Source organism: Solea solea, chromosome 14, assembly GCF_958295425.1.
Source record: "Solea solea chromosome 14, fSolSol10.1, whole genome shotgun sequence".
In the NCBI taxonomy this organism is placed as follows: domain Eukaryota; kingdom Metazoa; phylum Chordata; class Actinopteri; order Pleuronectiformes; family Soleidae; genus Solea; species Solea solea.
In genome coordinates, this window is record NC_081147.1 from 18,623,971 (window position 1) to 18,637,269 (window position 13,299).

Here is a 13,299-nt window from a genome sequence, read left to right on the forward strand (position 1 = left end):
ACTAACAGGGATGGAAACTGAGCTGAAACAACCAACCAACACAAAACACAATTGAATTGTATCTGTTGTTGTTATCATCGCAGTTATGAAAAGGTGCATAACTGTGTGTGTGTTTGCGTGTGTAAATAATAAAACCTTAACATTTCCTACAGTAAAAATGAAAGGACAGCACAGAGATACAGTGATGCTTACTGGCCTGACAGTCCCTCACAAAATGCCTGTTTTGCAAATGCAATGTGTCTCATTTACACACACAGTACAAATATGCATGTGAGCACATACAGAAAACTCAACAAACACCCTGATTAGGTAATTAGTCCAAGCAAAAAATAAAAAGAAGAAAAAAAAGTCGGGAGTTAATTTATGAGTTTAATGAAATCAGTAAAGGCACATGACCATAAAAATGTCAAAACAGTAATTACCATAACCTTGATTAACGTATTGTTTATTTACTGTAATTTACTGCGACACTGGTAGGGAACCAGAGTCTGACTGGCCACCCTTGGTGCCAAGGTGATAGGTTGGCTTATTAGCATCATTGATGGATTACAGAACAGACCTACATGGGTAAAGACGCAGACGCCTGGATCAGAGCCTTTGCATGAAGTGAAGAAATCACTACAAAGTGATGAAGTGTTGAACAAAGAGATCTAAACAAACATGCAAATGATTGCAAAGTGATGCTAAATAGCCACAAAACCCAGCAGAAAAAGTGAGTAAACAACCGCAACAAAAGCATGATAAATGACAAGAAACCCAATTGGCTTTCATGCTTCTCAAATTGTTATAATGACAGCCTATTTTCTCCTTATTTAAGGCTCTGCATCATTCTTAAAAGTGGTGGAAAACTATGGCCAACATTTGCAGGACTCATTTTTATCAAAAATCGCTCAGCTCTGCATTACGCCGCTCCATCAGTTTGGAATCATTTACAAAAGCAGCTACATCTTAAACAGCTGCTCTCATAATGTCTTTAAATTGGCTTTAAATAACATGAAGTCGAGCAAATCTGGCTGCGTATATTGTGTGTGTTTTCATATTTTATCATTCTGCATTTCTTGTGTTAATTTTACTGTCTGAAACCTTGTTGAATGCCTGTCTTGGCTGGGACGCTATTGTTACTAAGGGTTTTCATTTCAGTGAGGCTGTTCTGGAAAAACAATGGTTATCATAATTATAATAATACTTGTACTTGTACTCTGTGAACCTACATAGGTAACCCAACATCTTGTGAACGTGTGCTCCATGTACTACAACATTTTCCAGTACAGACAAACAAAGAAGACGACAATAGCCGCAGCATTTATGTGAGGAGATCTGTTGCTACCCGCCCACTCCAGTACAACCCAGCGCTCAAGGAACACAATGACAAACACACGGGGAAACAAATTACCGCTCCTGGAATGGAATGCCAGATGGAGTACATGTGCATGGAATGCTAGACTAACGCGGATTCTCGTTTCAGTATGACGTGAACAGCAGCTTTGTACATGGAAATGTGTAGCAACACTCTGAGGACACGGCACACGCATACACAGAAGGGCCCTGAGTATCTTTTGGTAAGCACTTACCATGTCCGCACCCCCTTGGAAACAGATTTTTCTCTTTCCTTTTGTTAGGTTTTGTGTCTCTGGTAGTCCACAGATAGAACTATGATGAGGGAGGGACGTTGGTGTGGCCCATGGCTGACTGCCTTCTGGGGGTTTGTTGTCACACTCACACTCTAAATTGGCCCACTAACTAATTTCTGCCGTCATTATCACCATGTCATTCATTTCCGGGGATGCATGAACACAATACGGCAACTTTCTTTTTTTAAACGGGAAAAGGTAATGGTTAAAGTCAACACGTTGTGTCCTTTTAGCTCCGCTTGAATCGCTCTTTGCACATTCAGATTAATCTTTTGATGTTCTTCTGTTTACATAAGATTACTCCCTGTCAAATGGAGAGGAGAGGAGGAGAGACAGTATAGGTCCCTCTCTATTTCATGGTGCATTCACACCAGCCCTTCTTAAACCCTAGTTCATTTGCTTGGAAAGTCCGGCTCGTTTGGAGTGGTGTGAATGTGCAACTGAACTCTAGTCCGCCTAAAAACGTAGGTCTCGGTTCGCTTCAAGTGAACCAAATGCAGGAAGTGGATTACAACGCAGGGCACTGTGGGAAAACACAACCAAATCATACACGCGTGTAGAACGATAGCCAAGAGAAATGGCTGAGCCCATTGTTCCAGCGTACATGTGTAGTATGTTCGCATAAAAACAGGATTTGATGCAGCGCCACCTCAGACGAGGAAGGGAATATGTTATTCTAAAGGTTCGGTTCGTTTCACTAAGGTGAAGTGTGACCGGCTGAATATTGCAACTCCCAACTGAACCGAACAATCGTACTGAGTCTAGCAGACAATTAGGTGTGAGAGCGACCTCACTCCATCCCTCTCTCTTTGGAACCAGCTGAGCAAGGCTAATAAATATACATGCATTTATTCAGCCTCTCAGTGACTCCCACTTCTCTCGTGTAGCGAGCTGTCCCTCCATCTACATTCAGTGAGGACAGCCTGTGTTCGCTTTCCTTCAGTATGTAGTAACTTCTGACTCTGTGGGAGCCGGTGTAATAGCCCAGCGTGAGTGCCACACACAACTGAGCCGATTCAGACACTATTCTGTCACCTCACCACAGTCCAAAATATGAAGGGGGAATTCACAGGCAGAGGGGAGTGCAAGTGAAAGCTGCACCAGCAGTACTTCCTCAGTGCATGAATGTATCAATATTATTATTACTATGTCTGCTGCACAATATCAGAGTCCATCTGGTCACGCTGCCAAGGGTGAAATGACTGCATTTTTTATTCCTCATTAAATATTTATCTTCTTGAAATTAATTTTTAAAAAGGGGGAATTTAATTTCTCTGCATTGAAGACTGTAATGTCACACATTCTAGCTGTAGTGGAGATTTGGTGTTTAATTAGCTTTTTGAGTGCTAACATGCTTAATTAAGATGGGGAACATTGTGTGCATGTTATTACAAGTGTCAACCATTCGTGACGTCACCCATCAAAAAATGTCCCAGTTTCAAGTCTCCAGAATCCCGATTTGGCAATGTTGACACTTTACAAATGGACGTTCAGAGGCTCTAAGAGACCCTGAATTGCCCCCTTGGTACAAATAAAGCTAAACTGTATTGAATGGAACTGAATATGTGCTTCACCTAATCATATATTTTTACTGTAAATGGGAACATCATTTACAAAACTGACACCATGTGTTATAGAGTGTCGGTAGCTGGCATCACACAATCCCAACACCAAAACAATGCCATTTTGGCAGGAAGCGGCGATGTTCACATCCATAGACGTGGCAGCACTTACTAGACTAAAATGTAAAGCCTTACTGTATTTTGAGATCCACTATGACATTTATAAACCCTTTATTGGACAAAGTCGGACCTCTTAACGATCTCTGTCTGATCTCTCTTAAGTTTGAAATAGGCACTGGTGCCATTCATTTTTCAGAGGCTTTTCCTGCCAACATAGCAGTGTGAGCAAACTGAGAGGTCTATTGAAGAAGACTCCAAACGAGTGATTGAGACTATTAACTCCTCAGGCAAATGTTTATTGACTTTATAAATCAACTGAGAAGTAGGTTCAGTTCCCCATTGACTTCAAACAGAGTCCCTTTTTGAAACCAGCAGACTCATCCCTCGGTGGCTATTCTGTTTGTCAGATTTGCTTGCAATGTACATTCACCTGTGCAAATCAATTCCCCTTAGTTTGATAATAAGGTCAAAACTCCGCTTCATACATCAACTCAACAACGCTGCGCCATATATCAGGAGTGACATCATCCCGGTTCAGACCGTGGAGAGAGCAGAAGCCCACTGCAGTGTCAAAGGATACTTGTTGTTCATACTCCATTGACTCTGTCGCATGCTAACTACTCAACGATTACCCATAATTGACGACACCTAATGATGCTGAGACACATTAACAGATTAAAAGAAGGAGAAGTCATGGATTTCATTTACTTTGCTGGACACTAAAAATATTTTAGTGTCCATACCATTTCCATATTCAAATTATCTGGCCTTCATTACCATACAAAATAGTATGATAAGACCAAAAGATGCGACGAATGTGTAAGAACATAAAGAATAACCAGACAGGGGATTGAAGAGGACAAGAGTGGGAGGGAGGCGCTAGATAAAAGGGGATGAGATGAATGTTAAGCAGGGGTTCAGAGAGGAGAAAGGATACAAAGGATGCAGGATGGATGGATTGTTGCAGAACTGGGAGTATAAATGAGTGTTTTGGCTCCTTTAGACAAGTCACCAGCCAGCAAAGCAGGCAGCTGACCAGTTTAGGTATTATCATGACTCCCTCGCAGGCTCTATATTGACTGACTCTTGGGTAAAGTGGGAGGGAGGCAGCCAGAGAAATGGGGGACTGGGAGGTGATAATTGGCGATATGCTTACCTGGCAAAGAGCCTGCAACCCCCAGCAGGCCTCACAAACACAAACAGATGCACACGCCTGCCTGCAACCTTATATGCCAGGACAAGCTTTAACTCCTTACTAAAAACCAACCCCCCACACACACACACACACACACATATACAGGTAAATTGACATTAGAGTAAAACCAATCCCGAAAGTCTCTCCTATGGAATACTAATATGGCTGCCCTTGCCAGCTGACCTCTTATAGGCCAAACACACTGTCCGTCAAACTAATGGGGCGGAACACTGGCATATTGCTTTCCCACAATCCCTCAGCAGAGTCAGGACACTCATTTACTTCAGCCAGCTTGTTGCCAAGGCAACATTTAGGATGGGTCTGGTGGTGTATGTACACACTTGCACACTTCCTCACACTGAGCTGTAGACGCAGACACACTTTTATGCACCTGAACGTGCATTGTTGTGTTTAACGCTAACTATTCATTTAACTCTCCTTTCTCTCTCACTAACGCACGCACGCACGCACGCACGCACGCACACACACACACACACACACACACACACACACACACACACACAGTGGTGAAACAGAATGTAGGCATGCAGCTGAGACACTTTCCTATTGTCTGCATGTGGAAGGGACACTAAGTGTTCTTTGCTGCTCGTCTCATCTTTGCTCTCCCAAAACCAATCTTATCCTCCCTCCCTTTCATTCACAATACATGCCCTCTTGTTCATTTAGTCTGAAAGGCAAAGAGACAAGCCTATCTTGTGCCTGCATTTTTCTCCTCATCCAGACAATTTGAGAGAAAGAGAGAGGTGCAGACACACTAGGACCACAGCTGAGCGAGTGCAGGGTATCAAACCCCAGCCCTGCTCTGGAGGATTGATTATAGATGTCAGTGCACACAAATTCACCCTGTTTTTTTTTTCTTCTTTTTTTAGCTCGTCAAGAAATCCAGTGCAAAAGGATTTTGTTCTTTTTTTATCTCCCCCAAATAAAAAAGGGGAGGTGAATGAAATTTTAATTGGGATTGTGCTCATCTATCTGGGTCAGATGTCGTGCAACACCTAAACCAGTCAAATGTGTATGGCTGGTTTACATCCTGTGCACTCTGTCCCCACAGACCCAGAGCCACATCTCTATAATACCAGCTGCCTGTTTCTGCCTGTTTTTAACTACGTGTCCCTGTTTGATCACAAACCTGTTACGATTCAATTTCAGCACATCACAGCAGGTGAAGGCTTTGAATAGATGATTCCATTCGCCGCAAATATGACTTCAGATGGGAAGCCGTGACAGTCGTTCAAGGATAACTTCTGGCTTTTTAATCTTAATCATAATACGGTAGTTAAAGTGACGCGTTATCCATTCCACCTGTCCAAAACATGTGGCTTATTCTTTTACATTCAAGCCAGTGCCAAATGAGTTTTCACAATGCTACATGCGACACCCTCTTCAATCAAGATATATATATATGTATATATATATATATATATATATATATACATGTATATATATATATATATATATATATATACACATATATATGTATGTATAGATAATGGCAAATAGTTGGAGTATGGCTGAAGATGCAAATACGCACCGACAAAAAGCTCCAGAAGTGTTTTCCCCTGCTTTATAAAAACTGGACATTCAGGGGTTGTTTTGGTAATTACTGTCAGAGACAGTGAGGATAAAGAAGTTGGAAAACTAAGTAACACCCATCTCACAAAGCAATCTCCACTGCTTCTAGCTGCATTCGCCGCTCTAATGGTGAATGAATACACACAAATATGCATTTCACGCTGCGATAATCTTCTATTAGGGTTTTGAGACAAGTGGCAATAGAGGTGACACAGAGAGCAGTGGCTAGCACTGTAACCTTACCTTAAAGGAAGCAGGTTCTTAGATCGAAAACAAATACTCTACTACTACTACTTCCATACATATTAAAAATCCATATTTTTAATATATATTTTAGAGAGTGTGTGTGCACTGCTTTCAAAAATGAAAATCAGAAATTTCCCTAAGAGATAGAATACATACAGAATTTGTTATGTCTAATAAAATTCAATCGGCGTAACAACTGTGAAAAGACAGTGTCTTGAGGAGATCTCAGAGGATAAAAAGTAGAATTTACCTGGAGGGCAAAAACCAGCATTTCTCTGTGGACAAACACCTGATGAATCCAAGGAAAGTCTGGAGGTGTTTTACCTCCTCTGGAGCTGGACACACCGACCAAGCAGATGTACCACTCTTCTTCTTTGAAGACATACTAAAGCCCATGGTTTGCATTTCTACAGAGGAGGATTTATACTGTAGCTGGATAATGGCTTCAAATACACCTCAAGGTTTTCCAAGAACTACCAGAGAGCCACTCTTGAAAGGACTGTATAAGACATTGTAAGACAATTGTCAAATAAAGCTGGTAAGACAAGTGTCATCAGTACCTCCACTCCCTGCCGGCTTATGTGCATGATGTCACTGAAGTAAAAGGAAGACTGTTTTTCTTTCTAAAACTAACCGAGCCCAACAAACCCAACAGGCATTCTGGTTTTTTTTTGTGTGTGTCCAAACCCAAACCAGGTACATTTGATGTGCAAACTCCCCAGTCTTTGACATCCAATTAAAGCACAAAGCAAATAACCACCTGCTTACAGACATATGCAGAGTAAATGACGTGTCAACACACATATAAATATAAACTAAAAAGCCTCCAACACAAACCCAAATAAGTATGTGTCCAAGTATCCACACTTGGATACTTCTGTCAGCATCAAATATTGAAACTTTATGCAAAAAGGCCCTTTACAAATCTATGTGCAATTAAATGAAAAATGTCCTATTTCCTGCTTTACCTTGCTGCATCGCAGATTGTCTGTTTTTGTTAACTGGCTTTTTTCGCCCTCTTGGTTGTCTTTTGGATGTATTGGTGCAATTTGTCCTGCACCGCCAACCTGGCTCGGGACAGTGGATGCAAATAAGCCACCGGCTTGTTTACACCATGATGATCCTTAACGTGCACTGTCCCCATTTCTAAATAAATAACTACATTTTGCAAGATCGTATCTGATATTTTCATCTGTGATGATTTAGTACTTTTTACTGCTCAAGTAGTGCAACATAAACAATTGTAATGAAGTATCTTGACAAGTGATCTCAGGGTAAAGCTTGTGGTAACATTCATATGATGGCTGACCTCCAGCCATCATATGGGCTTTCTTTTCCATTTGGAAAATCAATCAGAGTGGTAAACAGCCAGATGAAAGATGAGCTCTGAAATATATTAGCAGCCAGTGAAAATCAAAAAAGGTTAATTTCCTGCCCTTGAATTTGTTGCTGATGCGCTGCTTGAGCCCAGTCCTCGTCGAGATTGAAGTGAGAAAACAATGTCAGCAGGTGTGCGTTTGATCTATCTGAATGACATTTTCCCAGGTACCCTTGAGACTGAGTGGTAAAGCACTGTAAAGACCTTTTGTTGCTGATCCTCTGATGAAAAACGCATTAAAGCTGAATGAACACTGTTTATTCAATGCAGTATGACGTAAGCGCAATGATTTTTGTGTATTTCTCTCCACTTTTTTCTTATCCCCAGCGGCTGCCTTCAAACACTATCAGGCCATCGTTGCTTTCTTTCCCTCGTCCTGTCGTCTGTTTGTTCTATCCATCTCCTGCCTCTACCCTTACCCCCTCTCTCTAATTAACACCTACTGTAGGCTCTGACTTAACAAAACCCCCAAGGATGGAGCTGGAAAGAGAGCGAGGGAAGAAATGAAGGAAGCAAATCCAATAAGAGACGAAGGAAGTCAGCAGAGCAAGACGCACATTTTCAACAAGTGGTACAGAAACATGTGAAAGGACCAAAGCAGATGGTGATTGTTGGAAATATTGCCTCCTCTAGTCATTCGGTGGACTTTTTTTTTTTAGTTTGAAACAGATGTCATCATAAAATTAAACTGAATAAAAATTAATGGAGAAAAACATAAAAATGACTAAAACAAACCAGCGACATAACATTTTTTACTTGAGTGTGATGAAAACACACATTCATGGCCTGCCTGTGAGGAACCATCAGACTTCACTTCAGGACACACATCAAATCACGCTGCAGAGCATGAGATGGTTAGTGTGTGCACAGTCCATTTGTAAGGCTTGAAGCTCAGTTGGTGTAAGTAAGGGTGGAGCTCATTTTGCATGTGTGTGTGTGTGTGTGTGTGTGTGTGTGTGTGTGTGTGGCTGTGCATGGTAAGGACTTAACCCTTTAACACCGAGCGCATCGCAGACGACACGTTCGCGCAAGTGCACTTTGCATGACTGTAATTACACGGTTACAATGAGCAAAAAAGAAAGGCTTAGGTGTTAAAGGGTTAATATCTTAAACAGAGCACTAGAGTCAAACGATGCTAAGAACTGACGGCATATGAAAGAATATAACATTTGGGTTAAGTATACCCTACAAAAATTTGATACATCACCATGGAGACTGGAGAGGACTAATTCTGCATTTGTCTAAACACACACACACATACACACATATCTTTTTATATCTTAGTGAGGACACATCATTGACAAATAATGTATACCCTAACTTTAAGGGCCTAACCATAACCTGACCTAAACCCAATTCTAACCCTAACCCTAAAACCAGGTCTTAACCCTGAAAAAGCCATTTAAAGTTGTGAGGCTCAGACATAATGTCTCCACAAAGATAGGTTTTTTTGGACCTCACAAAGATATACAGTACATACAAGTACACACACACACGAGGGTTAAAACTCAGGGTGCAATTGTACTGTGAAAGACAAAAGCTGTTTGTCCAAATTAGGAAAGTAAACAAGCACAGACAAAAGTAGCAGCACTTAGATTTGCCACCATTAACAAACACAAGTTGAGTGTATGGGTGCTCGTAAGCGCGCGCGCGTGTGTGTGTGTGTACAGGTTGGAGCGAATGTGGCAGCCGCATTAGTAGTACAGATTTATTACAAGTATTGATTAACCGTAGACGTCCAACGTCACACGCACACAGCAAAGCACTGAGTCAACAATACACTGAAAAATGACTGTTTATGTCCAGAGCACTCTACACCCATAAATTATCAACTATCGACTTTGCACCTGCACGCGCACACTAACGCGCAGACACAGACACAGACACGGGCCGGCAGACACACCGAGGAGCGTGCACACACACACTTTGAACACCTGCCATAACAAAGAGCTACCTGCCACCAAACACAAAGGAAGATCCAGACAGCCATGTCACGCATAGAATATACAGCACACACACACACGCGCGCGCGCCCTTTGTCTCACAAATTGCATTGCATCACTGGATTAAAAGAAGCACAACACTTGCAGTTACTTTGTGTCCAGAGTGGAGTATTTGCACCACAAAGATGAAAAGAAAAGCCAGCCAAGAAGCCAAGGCCACAGTCGCACACACACAACAGATGAGACAGGTTGTGACTTACCTCCACCTCCACCAAGCAGGGTGTTGTTGGCTAAAAGAAAAACGAGACAGAGGAAACACGGATGAAAAAGAATGTCTAAAACATTCCGAGCCAAAATGACCTGGTGGATAAACAGAACATTTGTTGTTGTTGTTGTTGTTGTTGAATGAAATGGTTGAAGAGTACAATGCTTCATCTCTGAAGATCACACAACGACAGAGTGGTGCAAACAGATTACAGAGCAAATGTGGTAGAAATGCAACAAGAGTCTTTCTTGGTTTTCTGTTCAAACCAGATTACGGCATTCATTACTTGCATTTATCAGACATATCCATGTCTCAAAGACCCCAGTGATTTTTGTTCAATCATAAGCCACCAGGCAGTCAGTTAAAGACATTTACATTAGCTTCAGTGAGAACATATTAAATCCCATGAATGGTGATGAACAGAGCTGTGTTTTAATAGAATTCACTTCTTGTATAGTTTAACCTTAATCTTTCACCACTGAAATACTGTACATCACAACACGCCACCACTACTATCAGACCTTTTCTATATTTGCACTGCTGTGCATATGGGGGGGGGTTGTTGCTGGTTAGGAAATAACACCTTGCTTTTGCTTACTTCTACTTACTGGGGGATAAACATGGTCTACATTTGTCCTTGACAACATAATTTATTATTGGTGTCAGCATTTCCCGACAAGACCAGTTCTCAATCCAAGTCCTCTGTACTCACGGCACTACTGGTTCTGCCAACCAGCGAGTTTATTGCATTCACCTGGCATTGCAGGTGTAACTTAGTCCCTGATTAGATGGACAGAATTGGAACCAGCAGTCTCCGAGTCCCTTCACAGGGGAATGATGAGCTCTGCACAATGAGGACGAATAGATTCACTGCTGGCAGAGTTAATGAATGAATTCATGCTTAGACTCCGGTCCAAAGGAAAATAAACAACACTGTGATAAGAAAAACTGGTAAGGAAGGCACTGATTAATTTGTCTATCTGGTCATGGAAAATGTCAATCATTCTGCAATGTTCGACCTGGACAACAAGCAGGTGACTGAAGCTTAAATAAATGTAATATCATGAGCGCTTTTGCGAGACAAAGAAAAACAATGGAATTAATGTTTACAGCCTGGCTGGTGTGTACATAATCATTATAACTTCCCAGTTTGAACTAAGCCATGGCACATGGTGGAATCGGACTATGGATCACATTATTTAGGTATGTTAGTCCGACTAAAACTAGCTCAATTTTAGTCGTGTTACACAAATTATTGTCTTAGTCTGGCTAAAATCCGACTTTTAACATGCTTTGGGGGGGTGGAGCCAATCCCAGCTGGCATAGGGTGAAACACGAAGAAACCCACGCACATGGGGGAGAAAAGAAAGGCCCTCGATCCATACTGGTGACCCTCTAGCTCTAGCTGTGAGGCAACAATGCTAGCCACTGCACCACCGTGTGACCCTGCAAAGTGCTTTTCTCTCCCATATATTCATTAGCATGTGGAATTGACAGCTGGACAAAGGACATACACAGCATGTCCGGAAAACTGAAAGCTCACCACACATTTATATATATATATATAAAAAAAAAAAATATATGATTCTCTTCTTTCTCTGCAAAATGTTGGTAGCTGAGACTGTGTTAAAAAAATCCTGATGAATACATCATTTCTCTGCATAGGACAGTGACAATATTACGTCAGAACATGCAGAGGATATCTCCTATTTTAGTTACTTTTTGTCGGCAGGCAATTTGCCAATTGGGAGCTCACTCAAATTGAGTAAGTTGGTTTAAGAGAAGGAGAAAAAGAAACTGAATCCCACCGCTGTCTCTCTCTCTCTCTCTCTCTCTCTCTCTCTCTTCTCGAATCCTCCTCTCAACACTTCACAACCCCCCATTGTCTCATTAATGGTAAATCTCATTTAATTCCAGCCTTTAAAGACACTATACGTCTCCATATTTGTACGCTGCAGCTTCATTAACATCTCCTAAAGTGAATATCTCCACTCTCCCGTTTGAAAATGTGCAGTTCCATGCAGTGTGAATTAGAAAAAAAAAGGAGGCTTATTTAATGTGACAGTGTGAGCCTATTTCGGGGTCCACAGCTTGTTTGAGAGCTGATAGATGTTATGATGAACTGAAATAAAACTTGCTCAGGTGTAAAAGTGCAGAAAAAAATAAAATGGCTCCATTGTATGAAGCCTCCAATTCGCCCCTTTGCTGATTACTGTACCCGCGGGCTGAACATCGCGTAATGTCACATACTTGTCTAATCGATTAACTGATTATTAATTGATTACTAAATAAATCGACAACTATTTAGATCATCGATTAATCGGTTCAAAGCTTTTTTTATGATTAAAACAAGATTTCCGATTGTTTAAGCTTCTTAAATGTGAGTATTTTCTTCTTTTCTTTGCTCTGGATAACAAAGAAATCATTTGAGACAAGACATTTGAGAACAACGTCATTTCCAGGTTTGACGAACAACGATCAACATTTTTTTAAGGTTTTCTGACATTTATTGGACCAAACGATTAATCGAGAAAATAAGCAACACATAAATCGATTATGAAAATAATTGTTATTTGCAGCTCTAGTCCAGTGTGAAATAATTAATGATAATTAGAAAGGTCTAGAAATGTTGGTCTTCTGTAGCAACATAAAACCCCAAACACTGATCATCACAAAGTTGTCATGTGCTGTACATTTTCAAGGAGGCACAGGCTTGAATTTAGGTTTAAATCAGAGACAGGAATTCTTTTCCTCAGTGAATGCAAACTCAAAACTGTATATACGTTTACATTCACTTTGCACTTGTACAGCGTCACACGAGACATCAGGGATCACACTTAGCCTTTTTTCTGCTAACAATGTCAAACTACTTAGAAACGTGACAATGAGCGTTAACGACAGTTTAACTGGATTCACTGGACTGGATTTACGATGATCTACTCATATGCACCACGAGAGCTGCTGCGGCTAAGATTAATTCTATACACCTCCATTTTGTTCTTAACTTTTCAGTCCGGTTGACTATGTGCCAAGCTACTAAATGAGACTTGGTCATTACTACGTGGACATATGATTAATTAGGGTAATGTCCCAAAATATTTTAGGAATATTAGTGAATTAGTGGTTAGAGAATAGTGAATCAAAGCTCACTATAAATCCACTGAATTAATATTATTCATATTAATGGAAGGGTGTTTTGCATGGAGCTGAAATAACTTAAGGAGATTTAGGTTTTTATTAAAGATCATTTTGATCAAACTTAAACTAATGTAACTAGGTTGCCTACTGAGTGTAAATATTTAGTTAGAAACAAAGTAGTTACTGTGGTTTTAATCAAGAATAGAATAGATAATAAGATATACTTTA

At 40.8% G+C, this 13,299-nt stretch overlaps 1 protein-coding gene across 3 annotated transcripts in view; it reads right to left on the reverse strand.

The window, feature by feature from the left end:
- The window catches only part of macrod1 (mono-ADP ribosylhydrolase 1), a 111,341-nt gene that overhangs the window by 37,067 nt on the left and 60,975 nt on the right, over nt 1-13,299 (reverse strand). For all 3 annotated transcript variants that reach the window (XR_009242077.1, XM_058649236.1, XM_058649237.1), the window contains exon 4: nt 9,929-9,958. Coding sequence is in view for 2 of the 3 variants with exons in the window: in XM_058649236.1 (XP_058505219.1) it covers nt 9,929-9,958 (30 nt within the window). In the remaining variant the exon portion in view is untranslated. The remainder of the gene's footprint in view (nt 1-9,928; nt 9,959-13,299) is intronic.